Source organism: Elgaria multicarinata, chromosome 4 (assembly GCF_023053635.1).
Source record: "Elgaria multicarinata webbii isolate HBS135686 ecotype San Diego chromosome 4, rElgMul1.1.pri, whole genome shotgun sequence".
Taxonomy (NCBI): Eukaryota; Metazoa; Chordata; class Lepidosauria; order Squamata; family Anguidae; genus Elgaria; species Elgaria multicarinata.
In genome coordinates this window covers 118,075,530-118,097,152 of record NC_086174.1, presented here as the reverse complement: position 1 = coordinate 118,097,152, position 21,623 = coordinate 118,075,530, and the positions used below count along the sequence as shown (strand labels likewise).

At 41.0% G+C, this 21,623-nt stretch overlaps 1 protein-coding gene across 4 annotated transcripts in view; it reads left to right on the top strand.

The window, feature by feature from the left end:
• The window catches only part of FBXO9 (F-box protein 9), a 43,301-nt gene that overhangs the window by 11,680 nt on the left and 9,998 nt on the right, over nt 1-21,623 (top strand). For all 4 annotated transcript variants that reach the window (XM_063125080.1, XM_063125077.1, XM_063125078.1 and 1 more), the window contains 6 exons: nt 4,353-4,452; nt 8,533-8,663; nt 11,867-11,981; nt 13,645-13,763; nt 19,995-20,085; nt 20,222-20,317. In XM_063125080.1, coding sequence (XP_062981150.1) covers nt 4,353-4,452; nt 8,533-8,663; nt 11,867-11,981; nt 13,645-13,763; nt 19,995-20,085; nt 20,222-20,317 — 652 coding nt within the window. The remainder of the gene's footprint in view (nt 1-4,352; nt 4,453-8,532; nt 8,664-11,866; nt 11,982-13,644; nt 13,764-19,994; nt 20,086-20,221; nt 20,318-21,623) is intronic.

Here is a 21,623-nt window from a genome sequence, read left to right as displayed (position 1 = left end):
ATTAGGCTGACATTAGGGTTCTAATTTGAAATATTGCTAGCAAAGTAGAACTTTAGCTTTATCCAGTATTTTAAAAAGAGAATAAAGCACCTTTATCCTATGTGCTAAAAGTATCTAGGTTTGATGATGTGCCAAGTCTAGATTAGGAAGGCTATGCTGCAATTTCTACATAAGACCTTGGAACTTCACCTATCATTGCCCACCAAAGGCTTGTTGGTTCTGTAATGGTAACACTGCTTGTCTATAAATAAACTTTCCAAAATCCTTGTGTGAATACCGTGGTATTGCTGTAAGATGTGACAGAGTGGTGATTAGGAAAAAGTGCTATGACTAGACAATATTCTGGGACAAGAATGTGTCTTCTATGGAATCTAGATTGGCAAGATGCACCAATAAACAGAATAGTGTACATACTGTAGCGTGCTAATATGTCCTCCACATGGAAGGTCTGTGGAGATGCTTGTGTTGTGGTGGCTCCAAAGGGGAACCATAACTTCTAAGAGCTCTACATAGCATGACTTGCCAAGTGCTGCAGTTGAGGTGCTCTCCACAGTAGCGCCACACCATCCTTCTGGAAGATTCCCTATGCATTTGCACAATATATCCTCTGTATGGAGTGTTACCATGTTAAGTTTTCAACAATTTCTATGCAGGGGTGATAGCCTAACAGTTGGACTTCAATAGTGATGGGCAAGCCAACCGGCCCTACTTGATTCAGAATGGGCCCACTTCAAATGACTTGAGTGTAAAGGGACTATTTTTAAAATAATCCACATTATATGGCTGATGATGCTTGTAGGATTATGATGGGAAACTGGCAAGCCCCCTGAGCCTCCATCCTCTTCTCCGTGCTGAACCTATAAAATGGGGCAGTGGAAGGGCATTTCTTGGTTGTCATCGGGGAGCATTGAAAATTTAGTTCTCATGGCTGGAGCTGGGAAGCATTGTGAACTACGTTTCTCATGAGGCCTAGTAGCAATGGAGGACTGTTCAGCTTTTAAGCCTACCATCCCCACCTCACTGGATGAATTTTAGAAAGAGAGAAGGAAGGAGACCGTTGAGCCCTTTCTAAATTGTGCCTGAACTTTGGGAATCAGATTTGGACTAGATGCAGAAGAGGCTTGGATGTGTCCAAACTGAGTTCATTTCTGAACTGCTGGATTCTAAAAGACACTGCTAACATTAATTATATTTATTTGTATCCCACCTTTTGCCCAATACTGGGCCTCAGTAGCAATGAATGAGTGAATAAATAAGTGCAGTACTGTTTATTGCATTCTCCATGTAGGTGAAACTAACAGGTGTACTCTTAAGTTGCATTTTCAGAATAATAGTGAACGTAATTGCCAACATGTATTCAGGGGTGAAAGGATTTCCACATGTTTCAAGAAACAGTGCAATCTTTGATAAGGGGAAAATAGACCTCATAAGCCCCCTTCATGCATAGAAAAGGGCAGAGAAATCGTGTTGCTCAGACTGCTTCTGATATGCAATATTCCAGCTTTGCCTTTGATGTCCACATATTAGTCATAAACATCTGAGCCAGAGAAACCTATGTGTGCATAGAAGTCTATGCATGTAGGCTTCCCCAGTTCTGACATCAGTGTGTAACTTGCACATCAGGGGCCAGGAAGTATGCACAAAATCAGTTGCAAGGTCCATGTTAAGTCACCATTGCCCCTTGATGTTTATGTAGGCCCTTCACACAAGTAACTTGTAAAGGGGACTGAAATTAATAATGCCTTAATTGGAGTTTTTATTTAGGCCCCACTTGAGTAATTAAGGAAGAAAGGGTGAGGGATCGTAGTGGTAATCATTTTTTGTTTATTTTTTATAGGCTTCAGAAGACTACACCAGTTTATATAATTATATTAAATGTAATATGTATGCTGATATAATTTAAACATACTGCTTTGCGCACATTCTTCATCTTTACTAAGAACTGTGCTGTCTCTGCTATGAAATTCCCTATCTGACCATCCCATTTCTCTTTTGATGTTGCTCACAATTTGCCCCCTCAACTTTCTGCTGCTTTCTTTTGTGACCTCCAGTCCATTGATCCATTGTGCTGTTCCCTCCCCTCCTGTTACTTCTACTTGATACTTAAATTTTGTAATTTTTACCTTCGTTCATCTGTCTTTACCCCTGACATGAAATATTTGCCCCACTCTTTCAGTGAATGGTTCATCCATCTTATCCCCAATTCTGGTTTACTCACTCCATTTGGTATCTCAATTGATAATGTGCAGTCGATTGTTTCTGCAGAATAATGAAAGATTGATTTTGGCCTCCATGTCTGCCATACCCCTTTACCTCTTTGTCTGCCATGCCTCTGGTACACTTCAACTCTAAGAATCCTTGGTGCCTCTTCTCTGATGTCTTGGGCCTTTCCCCTCTGTTCTCTGGTAATTGTTCACTGCTTAAATGACCATCTTTTCTGATCTGTGCCTCCCAATACTTGTTCTCCTTGACCCTTCTGCCACTTTTAATACAGTTGATCACTCTTTCCTGCTTGACTCCCTTTTTACCTTGGGGTTTCATGTTTCCTCAGATCATTCTTTTCCTACTTGTCTAATTGTTTTGTGGAAACACTGAAAGTGGCTAATCCATTCCTCTGGTAGGATGTCTCAGCACTCCATTCTTGGCCCTTTGCCATTCTCCTATACACTGTCCCTGGGTGATGTACTCTGTTCCCATATGTTCCAGTATCATCTCTGTGCTGATGACACCCAGTTCTGCGTCTACCCCGGAACCTTCACCACCCAGTCTCAAATTTCCAGATCTCTTATATTTCTGCTTTGATGTTACATTTTACCTGTGGAGATATTACATACCAGCAACTTTAAAAAGGGGAAGGTAATCCTATCTTCCCATCTTGCACTAGTTCCTTACGTTAAGTACATTTTACTTATTTCCCTATTTCCCCCCAATGACTGTTTTTGGAAAGCCAATACTGTGTCTCCCATGCCACATCACAAACTGCTTTTGAACTCCTGAATTTGAAAAGTGGTTTGCCATGCAGCATGGGGCTGCTATTTAAGAGATTCAAGTCCAACACCCTACTGGTCCTGAAGGACTAGTTGCAGGGTACTTGGGTCCTTTCCATTGATTGCAATTGATAGCTCATTACACACAGATGCACTAATGAAGTGTGAAGTGTGCCTCCATAGAAAGATACAGTTGCTAGGGGACCTGTGAGCTCCTCTTTGGTCTCCATCTCTACTTCTAGAATGTTGTCTGGACCAGGAAAAAAATGACCAAACCACCTATTCCTTGCAGGGCAGCAGGGTGTCCCTTATTTTATTATTACTGAAGAGATCTTTTCTTGCCCTCAAATTTATCCCATGATGTCATCATGTGATGTGAAGTACATAGCTTGTCCCACTTCCCAGCTTAATAAGAATGGGAAGTGGGACAAGCTATGTACTTCACATCACATGATGACATCATGGGATAAATTTGGGGGCAAGAAAAGATATCTTCAGTAATGAGTAAGTTATTGTAACTCATTACTATGTAATGAGTAATAACATAAGTTATTGTAACTATCTCCAGAGCTCCTTAGGCAGTTTAGAAAGCAATGCTATGCCTGTTTAGACAGAGAAAAGTCCTACAACTCCCAGCATTCCCCAGCTGTGTGGTTGGCTAGGGAATGCCGGGAATTGTAGGACTTTTTTTCCTGTTTAAACACCCATAGGATTGCACCTTTTATGACTTAAGGGAATCTCTGTCACAGTGTTTTACATCTTTGCCTTGGTGTAAGACGTTTAAATGGCTTAATCTTGCTCCTGTTCAAGTGAATAGACTGTTCCCAAGATGTTTTCAAAGACACACACACCACTCAGTTGCTTATTCTAGGGCAAGTAAGGGGAATGTATGGTCCTTCAAATACTGGGCTGCAACTTTCATTAGTCACCATTGACTACTCCAGCTACAGCTGATGGGAGTTGCAGTCCAGCAATATCTAGAGGACTACACATCTCCCAACTCTACTTTAGGGTAACATTTGTGGTCATTTAACGTGAACGGGTGCGTTTGCTTTATGGAAAACAATGCTCTAATCAGCCACCCACCCATATTTTATGAATGCCAGTAAGAAGTATGGAAATAGTTAAAGCTTTGTTACTATTAAAACTGTCCTTTTATTTTAGTAAAGGTGATGTACATGCTCCCATCATTCTTTTGAAGTACATGTTTTGAATGAATTGCTTTTTGGTATAGTGCAACAACAGCATAAGAAAATCAGAGATGCATAAGAACTCTGAAAATGTGCTAATTTAAGAAGCACAGTTTAATAGCTATACAGTAATGCAAATACAATCCATTTAAGTAGAAATTACCTTTGTTTTTAGCTATTAAGTTCTACCGTCTGGCTATGCAACTGGTCCCAGATATTGAGTTTAAAATCACCTACACCCGATCTCCAGATGGTGACAATATTGGGAAAAGCTAGTAAGTATAGTATATTTATTTATTATTTTGAGGACTAAGATGCTGAAGTGGTAGTAGGCTGCACAGTTTTACTCCTAAACACAAACCCAGTTCTGTTCAGTTAGGCGTACTAAGCCTACAGATGTCAATAAGGTGAAACACACTTAACTGCAGGGTCAGGCTGTTACTACTGAGTAGGTTTCAAACTCAGTAGGATATACTTCTGAATAAACATGCTTAAAATACTCTGCACAGCTGCAATCTATACACATATATGTAAGTGCCATTGAAATCAGTGATACTACCTTCACAATCCATGTTTTGGACAAAGCTGTGTGTCACTTTAATGCTTCATCTTAAGTGTCTCCAAATGTTCTTGTGTATCTGTTAGTTTTCAATATGAATCAGTTACACCCTGTAGTAACAAGAAATATCTTGAGTTGTAGATTCTGCTAGATTTTAGTTTTGTGTCTGGCCGTTTATGAAAAGGAACTAGTAAAAGTAGCACAGGGGCTATTCCTAAACAGGGCAGAAAGTGACATGCTTCAGCATATTCCAATAAATGGGTTGCATAAGGCAAGAAGATTGAACACTAGTGTATAAACAATTATACCAGATTTAAGAGCAAAGTCACAGTAACTTATTAACAGTATTTCTGTTTGATGTGTGCATACCAAAGCTATAGCCATGGGTAGTTTCATTACCTCAGACACATTTTGCAACCAGGAAGCATAATTGCTTATGTAGTTCCTGTTGAAGGTTTTCCCGCTTGAGTAGGTAATACTTGGGTAGTATTCCTATTGCAGTAGAAGAGTTATGAAACAAGAAGATAAAATTGACAATTCTTCACAATTCTGACATAATTTTCTCTATTGGGTGGTTTTGGGGTGGGGGGTGAATTTTGAAATATGTTAATTCAATCATTCATTCAAAATTTATGGCTTGGCTATGAAGTTATTAAACTTGAAATACTAAATAGTGGAATAAATAATACACTACAAAAGAAGTTAGCAATAGTATACATCAAATTAGATCTTCATCTAAACTTCATATCAAAGTCTAAACAAGAATAAGTTTGTTACACTTATAAAATCAGTGGATTTCCATAATGTGTGTTTATAGCGCAATCCTATACTTGCTTACTCAGAAGTAAGCCACACTGGGCAGTGTATGGGATTACAGGTAAGTGTGTATGGAATTACAGCCTTACAGATCAATCCTACATGGAGTGTGGGGATGTTGAGCAGCAGACAATCCACTTCAAAAGCTCTGGCTACATAGGATTGCACTGGCTATGATTTTATAAAATAGCTATACAAACAACAAAATATTTCTTGTCAGAAAAGGAAATGTTAACATATTAGTATAATGTATATCTTGGCTTTCCGTATGTTAAAGCAGATAAAACAGCATCAGAAAAAACAGTAGAAGCAAATAAAACCAATTTTAGGGCGACACATTATTTAAAAGCTTACCAGAATATTATGTTTTTCACTGTTCTTCTAAGTAATTGATGGTGATGGGTTCATGGATATCTGTCTGGGGAGGCTGTTCCATAGCTTGAATACCTCAGTCAAAAATGGCGTAATATGGACCGATTCCTTACCACCAGAAAGCACCCTAGTGGCCACATACTGGATCAATAGCCAGATATTAACACTACAATGAACAGAGTCATATATACACAGCTTCTAAAATGACAGTGCTGAGCCTTTCTCTTTTCAATGTAATAGAAAGGGTGGAGACCATTTTATCTTTAAGCCACTTCATTTAAAAAAAATATTTTAAGGAGGAAATCTGCATTTACAGAAGAATTCAGTATTAGTATTTCTGCAGTCTAAACACTTACAGATGTGCCATTGTATACTTTGAGGAATCTGATTAGTTTTAAGTCTTTAATACTGGCTTTCTCCCGAACAGCAAAAACTAAATCATTTAGACGTCACCTGTTCTTCTACTTACCTGGAATTAAGCCCCATTGAATACAATGGGGGTTACTTCTGAGTAAAAATGTGTAGGAATTGCATGTTAGGCTAGTAATCTAACTTCAGCTGGGTCTTATATTTTACCATTCTTTCTGCCTTCGGGACCCACCAATTGTACTTAAAGCTTTGCTTTCGCAAGTTCTCTTTCGCTAAATGCAAGTTAATTTTAGCAGCAAAATAATAAGTTGAGAGTCCAAGAGGGAATAGAAGTCACAAAAAACTTGTGTTTATCATTCTCACATGCTTATATGGTCTACCTGGGGCCCAAACTACACATGACACACAGATGTGTGTAATATCTTCCTAAGGGCTCGTTTTAATAAAACCAGAAAATCTACTTCAGGAGGGACAGTTGCATTATAGAAACAAGTGGGGGTGAGTATTTAACCCTTTCGCCACTCCCTGCTTAAGAGTGAGAGGAGAAATATAAATTAGAATGTGTTATTTGCAGCAGGGAGTGGAGAAAGGGTTAAACACTCGAGGGAAAAACTGATTAGGAGAGACTAATTTGGAATAAGAAATGGCAGACACTGAAAGGGTTCTGCACCTTCTCTTTTGCTGGGTTTTTTGGTGTTTGTTGCCCTTCTGGAAGTTTTTTTTCTAGTTTACAAAGAGCTGCTGTGGTAATATTACATACATCTACATGTATGTGGCTTGTACATTCAAGGATATTTCATTAGTAATGTTCTCTTTAGGCATTTTGACTGGGTTCACACAACATGCTGAGGCTTGTGGCTTATTTAAGCCATGACAAGCTGCAGCAACTGCAGGCACCATCCTGAATATTAAATCCCCAACTGTGGCTTAACAAGTTGTGTTGTGTGAACCTGGCCCGGGGAAGGGGTAATGCAAGGATTAAACAATCCTCACATACCCTTAGAACAGGCCATGGGCTGTTTAACCCTCACATAACACCTTTCGGCTGATTCACATGACAACCCACAGGTGGGAGCTGAATATTCGGGATGGTGCCTGTTGGCAGAGCAGCTCATTGTGGCTTAAATAAGCCATGGCAAGGTGTGTGTCATGTGAACAGCCACATTGTGTACAAGAAATGCGGATTTTGATCTTGACTTTGTAATTTCTTGGTCAGTAATCCTATCAGGTTTTGTGCAGTCTAAACCAATGCTTGCTTACTTAAATGTAATTTTCACTGAGTTTTATGGGACCTATTCCCAAATAAGTGGGCATGCAATTGCACCCTTAGGCATTACCTTCTAGGAAATAAGTTCCTTTGAGCCCAGTGGTACTTAAATCTGGATGAACATGATTAGGGCTGTATCATGGTTCCCAAAATCAAGTGCTTCGAGATTTGTTTTTCAGTAGGGTTGCCATTTTTATTTTTTACTACCCTGTTCCTGTGCCTTTAACGGTAACCTGACATGTACATTGATGGTGCTATATAAATAAATAATAATAATGTCAAAATTAAACAGGAGGTACTTTAAATAGCATGGAGAAAAAAGTAATGGAGAAAGCACAACCTGTTTAATTTCTTCTGCTGCTAAAGCCATGGGGCAAAGGCATTTTAAAGAGTAGGTAATGGCTTTTTGGGGGGGTAGATAGATAGTTTCACTATTTAGGTTTCAGAGGTATTGTGCCTCTCACTTTACAGTGAATTTAAGTCATAGAATATATAAAATCTTGTTGGCTTTGGAAAATCAAGTTCACAATTATAAGCACATTTTCTTAAATTGCTTTGTATGAAGGGAGAAGTAACAAGATTTATCTAAATAGTGCTATTAGATCTGTACGTGACTCCCCTTTTTCCGGTCTCCCTTTGAAAATATAGAATTTAAATCCATGTAGTGTGTATGCTATAAAATTCCTTTTTTAAAGTGACAGATAGCTTAAGTGTGAAAGTAGTTTGCATGAAATCAGTAACACTTCATTTGGTCCAAGGAATTTGTCGATAAATTTGTTGTTAGCAGTAAAGAAGAGTTACTTTCAGAACTAAGGCTGCAATTCTAAACATACGTAATTGGAAGTAAATTTTATTGCAAGTAAATCTCATTTAAATTAATTAGCTTCAGCATAGGCTTGATTAAAATTGGGCTATAAGTTGCTCATCTGATGTTTTGATATTCTTGTCTCAAGTTATACTTTCTTTCTCTAGCATTGACGATAATGAGGAAGATAGCAAGATGGCTGACCTTCTGTCCTACTTTCAGCAACAATTCACTCTTCAGGAATTATCCATCAAACTGTGTCAGCCTGAGCTTGAGGTGAATCAGACTCATATCTCAGGTAATGGAATTTTCATAGAAAATAGAATGTGTGGCATGGAGGGGTTATATTAAATAAAAACATAATTTAACTTGCAATCATGTGTAAATCCTTGGGCAGGCTTAAAAGGAACTTTAGATCATGGCCGTAAAGGTTACAATTCTTTCCTCACTATTACAGTTGTTTTATGCTACATGCTTAACAAATTTTTCATGGGCTATATCAGTGGACCTCTACTTTCCTCCCCACCCCAGGCAGTCATTCACAGACTTCCAAAATTTGTTCCACAGGGCTGCAAGGAGAGGGGAATCTCCTCTGCTTATGTATGCCATTCTATCAGCCAATGGACACAATCGTATTTCACCCCATATAAACACATTTAGCATAAGAAAAGTATATAAATATATAGGAATGTGCAGGGAACTTGTTGTTCAAAGTTATTTTTCATTCTGTCTTGTGTTTACGCATTTAATTTCATTAAATTTCCTGATCCAAATGGATGCAGGTCTTATTTGTTAAGGTCATGACTTGATGGTTGCTGATCAAAAAACGATAAGCATCTTTTAATAACCTCTTTATTTTATTTTATTTTATTTTATGAATTCATTTATATAACATTCTAGAGCAGGCATAGAGGTCCTCTGACCTGCCAAGTTCTTCCCCAGGCCTTGGCTTCCCCACTGTCTCTCACAGTGCTGGGCAGAGAATTCCTCCCCCTCTCCTTTAGCTATTCTGTATGTATCAGTTAGAGGAGGTTGGACTGTGAAGGCTGTGTATGAATGGAATTATGGGCAGTAACCCACCACTTGCACAACAAAGACTTATCGCTTCTCAGGGCAAGTTCTGCAACCACTGAAAATGCTTGTTTCTGGAACAGGTCAGGTCAGCGGAGCTCCCTTATGGGATCTCTGTTGCTTGCCCAAAGTTTCTGCTCATTTCATGTTGTTCCTGGAAGCACCAAATCTCTATTCCACAAGCAATGGGTGGAACAGAAACCGTGCAGCTGGTTTATGGACTGGTTTGCACATAACAAGAAAATGCTGTAGGTTAATTTCCATAGGGGGCTTCTTGTTGTGTTGCCTGCCACCATTTTGAAAATTCAAGTCATGATGGGGGTGTGTTGCAGTTTGTTACATGCAAACCCACTGAGGGTGGGTTGTTGGGGTGGTTAACAAGCCATCTTCAACCTTAAAACAGGCTTTGCCTGAGTCCAGACAACACATTAGTCAATGGGGGGAGGTGGAAACAGCACACTGATTGTGTGTTAATGCGCGGGTACTCCCCACACGACATGCTGCCCTGCCCCCATTGCGCAGCTGAGCATCCCGTCAAGTACAGTCCACCCTCCCTCAGGCCTCCCAGTAGTATCCCAGCAGCCACCGTGGCCCAAAATTCATGGCCACTGACATTGGCACAGCAGCAAAACACTCCTTTCAAGCCCCATCGGCTGATTGCCAGCTGTAGGCCGTCCTCTCCGTCTTCGATCGCAGCAGCGAAATTCAGCCAAGTGCCTATATATATGAACTGCCCATACGTAGGAAATATGCCCCTTTCCCCATTCATGCCTCCCACACCTACTTTGCCCAGTGGCTCCCGACTACCCACAACTGCCGATGCCCCTTCATCGCTGGACGCCTGCTCAGCCCCTCGCCCTGGCGGTATCCCGCAAGACTGCCCGCGTGCGCCCTTTGGCTGGGCTTTGCGCAAGGCTTGGGGAAGCATAGGCTGGCAGCAGAGCAGGTGGAGATGAGGAGGGGCGGCAGGCAGGCAATCTTGCGGGATGCTGCCAGGGTGAGTGGCTGAGTGGGAGTCCAGCGATGAAGGGGCATTGGCAGTTGTGGGTAGCCGGGGGGCACTGGACATAGTGAGTGCGGGAGGCATGAACTGGGAGAAGTGCCAGGACAACAGCAGTTGTATTAAAACACGGAATGTGGGGGGGGGGGGGAGAATGACTTGTGGCGGCTGTGTTAGCTTGAACATCTCAACACATGCCTAGTGGTGTTGCTGTGAGGGGGATGCTTGTGTTCTGGGGAGGGGGGTGTAGGCACGCCGGTTTCCATGGAGGCGAAGCCGCAGAGAGATGCAGCTCTTCGCTTGAGCGCACTGAGAGTTGAGACAGGGAAGCAGGCATCATGAGTTGCTAGGCAGACTTTGGAATGGAGTTTCAGCGTCTGGAGCAGAGCATCCGGGGCAGTTTCAGCTGCTCTTGCCATAGGAATCTATGGGCTTCTGAAATAGCGCACTCAACGTGTGAAATTAGGTAACGGAGCCCCCCCCCCCCAAGCCACATTAATCAACAGGCGTTCGGGTAATCAACTGAGCAGCCTGTTTTTCTCCGTAGCTAAAAATGCCGAAATCGCGTACTCTCGGTTGTATGTTGCCCGCCACACGACACAATAAGCAATGCAGCGGATGGTCACCTAATTAATCAACTGTTGCTTATCGTGTCATCCAAACCCAGCCTTTATTGGGATTGTTCACCAATCCAACAACACAGCCTCTCCAGGTTCGGATGTAACAACAAGCTGTGGCACCCCTGCCATGTCTTGAATTTTTTAAATGCAAAATGGAAATTCACCCACAGTGGCTTGCCGTTACATGCAAACCACGTCCCCATGTGTGCAAATTGAGGTGCAGGGAGAAGAGAGACTTTTGCCCATGGCTCCATCCACATTGGAGGTGGCCCCATCTAGTTTGGGTTGTGGTCCCACCCACTTCTGGCATGTAGACCCTGATGTCCCAGCCTGAGCCAGTTCAGCTCTCAGGTAAAAGGTGGATCCCTATTCAGACGAATTGTATTCTTGATGGCTACTTACTTTTTTGTTGTTGTACAATGGTGATAACATGTCATGTATATGTCATTTCAAGAAAAGAGCTCACTTTCTGGATGTTGACATCTATTGTTACAGGTAGATCAGTGAACATGTAAACATTCTATGGGCTTGTGAAACAGTTACTTTAACTTCCTTTCTGGGGTACAAAAGATGGAACAGTCAGTGGAGAAATAGGAATTGCAACAAACTCACTGCACTTAACCTGACTAAAAAATAACTGCACTTACGATCCCTTAAAGATGTCTTTATTAAACTATAGTACAAAATTATAACAGGTTGAATTGTTTTTAGACAACTCCCAAAGAACCACTTACTTTGGGGAAACAACTACTCAAATTAGGTATGAAGGAATAAAATATAATTATAGTTTACTACTTTTTTCCCCCATAGTGTTGCCTATGGAGCTATTGATGTATATTTTTCGATGGGTGGTCTCCAGTGATCTGGACCTGAGGTCTTTAGAACAGTTATCGTTGGTCTGCAGAGGTTTTTACATTTGCGCCAGGTACAGATGAAACTCCCATGCAAGAAACTTTTTCATGTATGTCAGTCTGAATTAAATTGGGCATTAGATTGGTTCAAAAAGGATTTGGTCATTTTACTATTTTTAAAGCTTTAACTATATTAGAGCAACAAAAATATACTTTAATCATCAACAGGTATGATATTTATGCTAATTACCAAAAACAAACTAACTGCTGTAAAACAATGTCTTTAAAAACATTTTAATAGTTATAACGTTGTTAGGTAAGATTTCTATAATTGTGCAGAATTCACTGAACAGCTCTTCTCTTCAGCTTTATTCCTGGAACACTTGGGTCAGCGTATAGTTACAGAAGTTTTAAAATATTTTTCGATGGGTGGTTTCCAGTGATCTTTACTGTTTTAATTTCCATTAAAATGTTTTAATACAGCAAAGTAGCCCCAACTATGAAAAACAAAAACAACAAAGAGTCTTGTGGCACCTTTAATACAAACACATTTATTATGGCATAAGCTTTTGTGGACTAGAATCCACTTCATAAGATACAGGCAGTGTTGCTTTGAGTTAGCAGATCTATATAGACATGGTTGGGATGGAGTTGGAATGGTAAGCAGTGAGATTGCAGTTGTGCTAAGTAGGTAACAGGCCAGTTCTTCAAGGATAATAAGATTCAACTTCCTCCTTCCTGAATAAACAAAACAAAGGCATGGACAGTTTGCCACTGTTTGGGGTATCCTACAGTTATAGGGAGTGGTTAGCAGGAGAGGATTTTGCTGCTTTGCTCTAAGTACTGCAGGACTAAGAGACCAGAAACTCTCATGCCTGCCCTTGCTAACAATTGACATCATAATGAAATAAAAAAGATAAGCTGCCACCTATACAGCATTCTTGGCTTCATGGAGTAATATTTAACCACAGTCAAGTAATAGGCATTCAGTTGACTGTTGTGCCAACTCTAGATTAAGTTGTTGATAAGAATGACCTGTGGATATGCAGTCCTTCTGTGCGTACATACATGATTGACTTGCAATACTGGATAGTTTTAAAGTCCCTTCAAACATTGATTTCTAAGTTACATTCTAAGGCTGCATCTAAACATGTAGAACATGAGGCAAGAATGGAGAGTTCAGTTCAGACTGCAGCTGTGGACCATGTATTAACGCCACCATTAGTTTGAAAATATATCCAACACAAACTAGAAGTCTAGTACAAAAGGGAGTGGGCTGGGCTAGAACTTTCCCCCCTGTTTCTTTTATGTGCAGGGAGCTTTTACATGAGGGAGGATATTCAAAATGGTGTCCCACATCCACCTAATTTTGCTGCATTGTAAATCATGGGTAGTATTCTGTGTTAGTCCTAAGTAGTGTAAACCCATTGAAATGAATGGGACAACTAACTTACATCCCATTCATTTCAATGGGTCTACTCTATGTAGGACTAATATTGGATACTATCCCAAGCTTGAATATCAAGGAGTAAACGGATAAAGACTTTGGGAAGCACTGACATTGAGTATAACAGCTTTGTTACTGTGGGGAAAATACAGGTCTTACCATGACTTCAAAATACAGCATAAATTCACCTCTTTTTTCCATTTTCTTCCCTGTGTTTCCAGTATTCTTTATGCTATTCTTGATATTTGAGTTGAAGTCTGTGCATTCATATTATGCTGTCCTTTTACTAGGGACCCTGAAATCTGGCGCCAGGCCTGTTTGAAGGTTTGGGGCAGGACCTGTAACAAAGTCGTTCCTTACACCTCATGGAGGGAAATGTTTTTGAAAAGGCCCAGAGTTCGATTTGATGGTAAGTCAAAAGGATATTGAAATAATTGCCAAGAAAAAACATACCTTTATAATTGGAAACACACTTTCTGACTAATTTCAAATATTTGTTAGTGTAATATGATAACTGATCAGTTACTAGTCAGGAATGTTTTGATTATTAGTATGGCCAGGGGGCTAAAATTATTATTATATTAAATGACTGGCAAAACTCAAAAAATTGAAATGGATGAGTTGGTGAAACTGTGCCCCATGTCTTGACATTTATTCTCAAACCACTAGATTAATGCTCTATTGATAGAAAATGTAGCTGTAGGAATTTGGTATTGAAGTGAAATGTACCCTAATAGAGCCATGCAGATAAAATACTTGATGGAAGTTCTTAAGTCTGACCATTTGCAAGTTAAAAAGTCATGCCTTGATTAAGATCTACTTTTTTCCAGTAAAAGAATAATAAGAAATTGAGATCAATAATGTGCCATAACATAAAGTACAAAAAATGATATGTGGGGTATAACTAACAGTATGTGGGGTATAACTAACCTCACAGGTTTTTTAAACATAAAAATATTGTTCCGTTAACATATGTGAAGAACAGGGCTCTGTTCTTCCTAGCCTCCCCATGGGGTCGTATAAAACTAGGGGCTTGTGTTCATGGCCTCCCTCACAGGGCTGCTGGTAGTTGAGAAGCAGACCCATAGAATTGCAACCACATGGGACTTGTTAGGAATCCCTGGTGAGACTGTCCTTGGCTGAAAACTGCCCAGCCTGTTGTTCAATTACCACCTGGCCTTGTTATCAGAAGACTGTTAGAGCAGGCAGGAGTCTCAAGGCCGTAGCTAATTGGGAAAGGAATGATTTCAGCTGTCCTGGTGAAAACTGCTTGCTGGCCGGGAGGAGCAGCTTCGACCAGGGTTGGTGCAGCGCAGTCACCCCATTTGGTAGGATTGGGGCATAAGATGAGTTAGCTTCTGGGGCTATTTGCTTTCCTGGACCCCTAGATACTAGGGGGGTATGTTTCGTCTGGCTGAGAGCCGGAGGCCCCTGCTGTAACTATAGGGCAGGTTAGCCAGGGTTTATTATTTTTCTTCTGGTGTTCTGAGATACAGCTCTCTTTCTCTGGTATTGTTTTATGACAGACTTTATTGTTTTATGACAGTGCTGCTTTATACCGAACCACTTTTCCCTTTTATACCAATTGTTAACACTTCCTGCCCCTTCTCCCCTTTTATTATTTTTATATTCTGCTTTAAAGCCTTAATTCTTTTAATAAACCACTATAAAGTAGGACTGTGCATGGACCTCCCGATCCACAACTTTCGGATCAGCTCCACTCCGCTTTGGGACGATCGGCCTCCGCTCTGCAGCGGATCTGGAGCGCCGCTTTCCCCCCATAGACTTGCATTGAAAATGTCAAATGCCTATAACTTTTTTAGTTTTCAAGTTAGAAACATCTAACTGGCCACCAGGAAAGCTTCTAAATACATCCTTATTCCTGCCAATTTTGAAGGAAATGGGATCATGCCCTGATTTTTTGGGAATTTTTAAAAGATTCCCCCCCCTTTACAGAAATGCATGTATCTCCATTATTTTGTAAGCTACACACATCTAACTGGCCACCAGGAGAGCTTCTAAATACATCCTTATTCATGCCAATTTTGAAGGAAATGGGATCATGCCCTGATTTGGGGGGAATTTTTAAAGTTAAACCTAAATCAGAATCTTCCTCTCAGGTTAAACACTTCAAAAATGAACACAGGGAACTTCAAAACAGAAAATTATTAAACTGGGTGAGTATACAGCACATAGCTGGTCATGGGATAAACTAACAACTCAGACCATGCTTGGGTCGCAAATACTTCTAACTTAATTTCTTTCTTGCCATCCACTCATTTCAAAGTGCTATAATGTGTTGGTTTTTCAAGATGCTCACACACACTTCAAACAGAGATGCTGTTGAATAGACGATCCTTTCAGGGTCTGTCACTGTTCACACACTCCAGGGTATCCCCAGCCAATAATTGTAATAACAATAACAATAGTAATAATGAGCCTACATTGTCGCAGAGGATTCAGCAATCATGGCAGCAGCAAAATGCAGCTGCCTTTTCAGGATGAGGAAGGAAGGACTAATGCCCTGAGTCAAAGCAAGACACGCACAAACCAGCCCTCTGAGGCGGGCACAGAGGAGGAGAGGCAGCAGGCGGCTATGCCCCTGAAGCACTGGGAGCAAGCATGCCATACGCTTGTGGGGTTGACCCACACAGCCCATCTACATCTCCCTGGAATCAGGAGGGCAGAGAGAGGCAGGCAGAGAGGTGGAGGAGGCTGGCAGGTAGGTGCTATGCAATACGCATGTAAGCAAAACATCCATGGGTAAATCTTACCAGATGCTGGCTAATCCACAACGCGGGAACCCCAGGAGGCGGGCAGGCAGCAGACAGGTCTGCAGGCACAAGTCAGTGAGACAAGGATTGTTTCTAGGACATTCAAAGGCAGAAACACAAACCAGCCCTGTGAGGTGGGAACAGCACAGAAAGATGCCTTTGCATCCCATAAATAATAGGAGGTTAGCCGGACAACAGTAATGCTTTGTTCTCCTTGCTTCAGAGTTGATTGACTACACAGCCATTCTAAAATAATAATAATGATAATAATAATAATAATAGTAGTAGTAGTAGTAATACTCACAACTATTATTACTATAGAACAAAAAGGCTGACTGACTTTTACCAGTATGGGAAAGTGGACATGCCCAGTGGACTGTGCCACCACCTCTCAGTTGTTTGGCTAGTCCTGTCTAGGTGCCTGCCTTTGAGAAGTGACATTACACATCAACTCGTGCAACTCATTGTTTTCCACTGTTTCCCCTTTGGAGGGTTCTGATTACCCCCGAGGGCAGTGGGGCCTGGGCACGTCCACATGCCGTAGAGCACATCATCCACTTGCACCACTTCTATTCAGTTGTTCACCAAGGTTATGGTGGGTACCTTGCAGTGTTGTGTTGCCTATCTGTTATTATACTTTGTATATTATTTAAGGTTGTGTGTGTTAGTTTGCTGGGGCTACTTCTTCACCTACACACTGTAAAAAGTCCGACCCAAAGACAAAGAAAGAAAAGTTACTAAGTATCCCTTTTTGCTTATCCCCCCACCCCCCATCATTGGGATTGGATGATGCTTCACATGGGCTGATCACTTATCACGATTGGGAGATGAAACTGTCTATCAACGCTGGGAAAAAAGGTTCCCCCTTCCATTTTTAACCAATAAAAATTAATTGCAAGCGAACTGTGCGACGAAATATTCTGAAAATCAACACAAATTACCCCCCATGATCAATCTCTAAGCACAGTAAGTTTCAGGGATCTAGCTTTAAAAACAAAGAAGTTATAGGTGATTTTTCGCCCAATGCAATCCTATGGGGGGGAAAAGTCCAAAATGGCGGAAGGAGCTCCGAAAAGACGCGGAGCGCTCCGCAAATGAGCGAATCGCTCCGCTGCCCCCCCGACCCGATTCTATGACCCAAAACGGAGTGAAGCACAGCCCTACTTTAAAGCTCTCAACCAGTGTGGTTTGTGTCAGGGGACTCTGGTGCTAAGCCCAGTGTTTGCTGGCAAGTATCGACTGGGTGGTTGTGTTTTGACCACTGGCCTACCTGGCAAGACGGGTATACAAGTACACTCATCTTCACAACATACATGTAACATAATCATAGCAGTAAAATAGTATAATAGTCGTGTGTTGTGAAGTACCAGTAACATGTCTCACAACCTCGCAGCCACAGCACACGTTACCTGAGCAGCCTGTGTGCAATTGCAACATTTCACAACTCCGTGAGTAAGACAAATTAAACAGTTATAAATGAAGCACCTTACTGCTGTGCTTTTCTGTCATTGTGTTGAGGACTGAGATGACACCTGCCCCTTTTCTTGGTAGCAGGACCTAGCAGTTTTGAGGTTGTCTCTTTTGACATCCCAGGCAACTAGCTATGTCTCTAGACTCAGCCCAAAGTCTGATCAACTCTAGATCCAGATCAGCTAGGAAGACATTTTGAGGTGTTCATACCTGTGCTTAGCTTTCAAACAATATTGCCATTTAAACCAGCAATGTTGTCAGTTATTTTGGTGTGGGGGGCACCATTGGCCACCATTTGTTTTAATATTTACCTTAAGTGACTCAGAGAACTACCTGTTAAGAGGTGGTATACAAATGCTGTTAATAAATAAATAATAAACACGTTTGGAAGGGAGAGGCCACCAGTGAGGGAGGAAGCAGCAGCCAGGCATTTCTCCACCGTGCCTGGATCCAGCTCCAGCTGAGAGCCCCCTCCCTCCTGCTGTCAACTGTAACTGCTGAACTTTACAACTAAGATTGTAGTGCCTGAATTTGCTTTCCTTTTCCCCCTCCTCCTCCTCCCTCCCAATCCCCTTTCCTTTTGTGTCACGTCTTTTAGATTGTAAGCCTGTGGGCAGGGACTGTCAAGAAATACTTTTGTAAGCCGCCGTGAGAGCCTTTTTTGGCTGAATGGCGGCATAAAAATCCTTAAATAAATAAATAAATAAATATGTAGAGACCACCTGGTCATAGGTGTCTCAGTCACCTTTTGCTAATGAATTACCTTGGGCTTGATTTTTTTTGTCTGGGGTTGCATTGCAATATTTATGCATCTTTATGTATTGAAAAAAGGAGAAAAGTTGTCATTTATTGGGTAAATAAGTAACTAGTGTCAGTTTTTATTTGAAAAAATAAAACAGCAGCATAACAGTGCTGCTGTTAACATGTCTGTATTTGTGGGTAAAGAATGCTGGGGGAATTTCTAGTTTGTTTGATTTTTCCAACATAACACCTAGAACCAGGTTTTTCTTAGCTAATTTCGTGGCTAGTGGCAAACTTGTCAGTTGTCATACTTTATCTGGAAACATGGTGTTCATTTATGAACTACTTTCTGGTGTAGCTTTTGAGCTTCCATGTCACCCCTATATACTGTATATCAGTATAAAAAAATACGATGTTTTAGAAGAGCAACACAACCATTTTATGCTATGATTTGCATGTTTGAGTGGCATATACTGCATTAGTGGTCACCTTCCACTTAATGGCACTAACTGTTCATCAGCTGTAACATTCATATAGAGTACTCATTCTTATATGGGATGAAGCAATGCAGGCCCAAAATGCTCCAAAAGCCAAATTAGTATATTTTATGCAAAATGATAGCCGTGAAGGCGGGGGGAGAGATTTTCTGGATCACACCAAAAGTTCTAATGAAAAAATATGTTCTAAAGTTTCATGTTTGTAAAGGAGTTTTGTAAGCCTATCAGGTATTATTGAATCCTCATAATGTTTGTGCTGATATTAAGGGAAGTGAGTAATTTATTTCTCATGAAAAAAAGACCAAAATACTGTTTGTTTCACCCTCCTTGCTCCTTTCTCACATGAAACGGTCAGAATAGTTTCTGGGCTAAGCATCTGTAGACATGGGGTAAAATCCGATGTAAGTTCTTCAAGAAGACCTGTTTGAATGAATGGGACACATTAACTGAAGTCTCATTCGTTTCAGTGTGTCTACTCTAAGTAGGATTTACATTGAATTTTACCAATGACAAGTAACTAATAATTTTAAATATGAGTTGGTGGAGTCATTTTGACCCCTAGAACTTTACAACCATCTGTCAGGGATGCTTTTTGGGATAACAGAGACAACTGAAAAACATGCATTCCTGCATTAACCCCCTGCATTAAGCAGGGGGTTGAACTCGATGGCCTTGTAGGCCCCTTCCAACTCTGCTATTCTATGGTTCTATGCATGTTTTTCAGTTGTCTCAGTTATCCCAAAAAAGGATTAGAATTGACCCCAAAACTGTAAGAATAAAAGTAATAGACTTTTCACTGAATTAAGGAGTGGGGAGGGCTGAAGCACCACATGGCAGTTCACACATCATGGTTAAGGACTACATGGAATTGTGGAAGATTGACACAAATATTTTCTTAACTTTTTTCAGTGTTGTCAGGGTACAGCTGAATTACAGTGTGGTTAGAATTGTAGCATGTAAATTAATAGTACAGGAAAAACTGAAGTTCATTGTGCAACGTCTGTATTAGAAATCCTGTGATTTTCAGTTTTTTAGATGAATGTATATAATTGAATATTTAAAACATCTTCACTTGATAAGCATTAACTAAAAACTCAAAGGGCCATTGTTCATAAGTTTACGGGTGATTATATATGCTTTCTACTCCATAATTTATAGGTGTGTATATCAGCAAGACAACATACATACGTCAAGGAGAACAATCTCTTGATGGCTTCTATAGGGCATGGCACCAAGTGGACTATTACAGGTACAATCATTCTCATATAATCATAATGTTGCAAACAGTTTTTTGTGGGATGGGTTGGTTTTTTGGTTGGTTGTGAACAGCGCCATTAAAAACAGGTGGACTGTTCTCCCCTGGTTAATGTTGCTTAATTTTGTAGGTACCTGAGATTCTTCCCTGATGGCCATGTAATGATGCTAACAACTCCAGAAGAACCTCAGTCTATTGTTCCTCGTTTACGAACTAAAAACACAAGGTGAGTATAATTAAGGCTTCATGTATTTATTTTATTTATTTATTTATTACATTTCTATACCGCCCAATAGCCGGAGCTCTCTGGGCGGTTCACAAAAATTAAAACCATTCAAAGTATAAAACAACAGTATAAAACCATAATATAAAATACAATATAAAAGCTCAACCAGATAAAAACAGCAGCAATGCAAAATTACAAATTTAAAACCATGTTATTTAAAATTTATAGATTGTTAAAATGTTGGGAGAATAAAAAGGTCTTCACCTGGCGTCTAAAAGCATATAATGTAGGTGCCAAGCGAACCTCCTTAGGGAGCTCATTCCACAGCCGGGGTGCCACAGCAGAGAAGGCCCTCCTCCTGGTAGCCACCTGCCTCACTTCCTTTGGCAGGGGCTCACGGAGAAGGACCCCTGAAGATGACCTTAGGGTCCGGGCAGGTACATATGGGAGGAGGCGTTCCGTCAGATAACCTGGCCCCAAGCCGTTTAGGGCTTTAAATGTCAATACCAGCACTTTGAATCGGGCCCGGACCTGGACTGGCAGCCAATGAAGCTGGAAAAGGACTGGCGTAATGTGGTCTCGTCGGCCAGTCCCTGTTAGTAAGCGTGCTGCCCTGTTTTGCACCAGTTGAAGTTTCCGGACCGTTTTCAAAGGCAGCCCCACGTATAACGCATTGCAGTAATCCAAACGAGAGGTTATCAGAGCATGGATAACTGTAGCTAAGCTATCTCTGTCCAGATAAGGGCGCAGCTGGTATATCAGCCTGAGCTGATAAAAGGTGCTCTTTTGTATTTGTACCTACCACTTCTCGATCATCCCAGAATGCAAGACACGGAATAATGGGCTCAAGTTACAGGAAACCAGATTCCAGCTGGACATCAGGAAAAACAGTATGACAATGGAATCAGTTACATAGGGAGGTTGTGGGCTCTCCCACATTAGAGGCATTCAAGAGGCAGCTGGACAACCATCTGTCAGGTATGCTTTAGGGTGGATTCCTGCAGTGAGCAGGGGATTGGATTTGATGGCTTTATAGACCTCTTCCAACTCGACTATTCTATGATTCTATAAGTTCAAGTTTTAAAGCTAGGTGCGAAGAATAAACTACTGAGCCATTAGTATTTAAAGTTTCCAGGCATAAACTAAAATGCAAATTAATCAAGTGGCTTAAAGGTTGCAAACCCAAGTTCTTCTTCGTGGTCTCTATGCATCACACATATGGGCTTTGCGCCTGCGCAGAGACCAGACCGGAACCTTCTCTAGCTAAGTGGAACGTTTTTGGCGGGAACCCCTCCCCCACGCTACC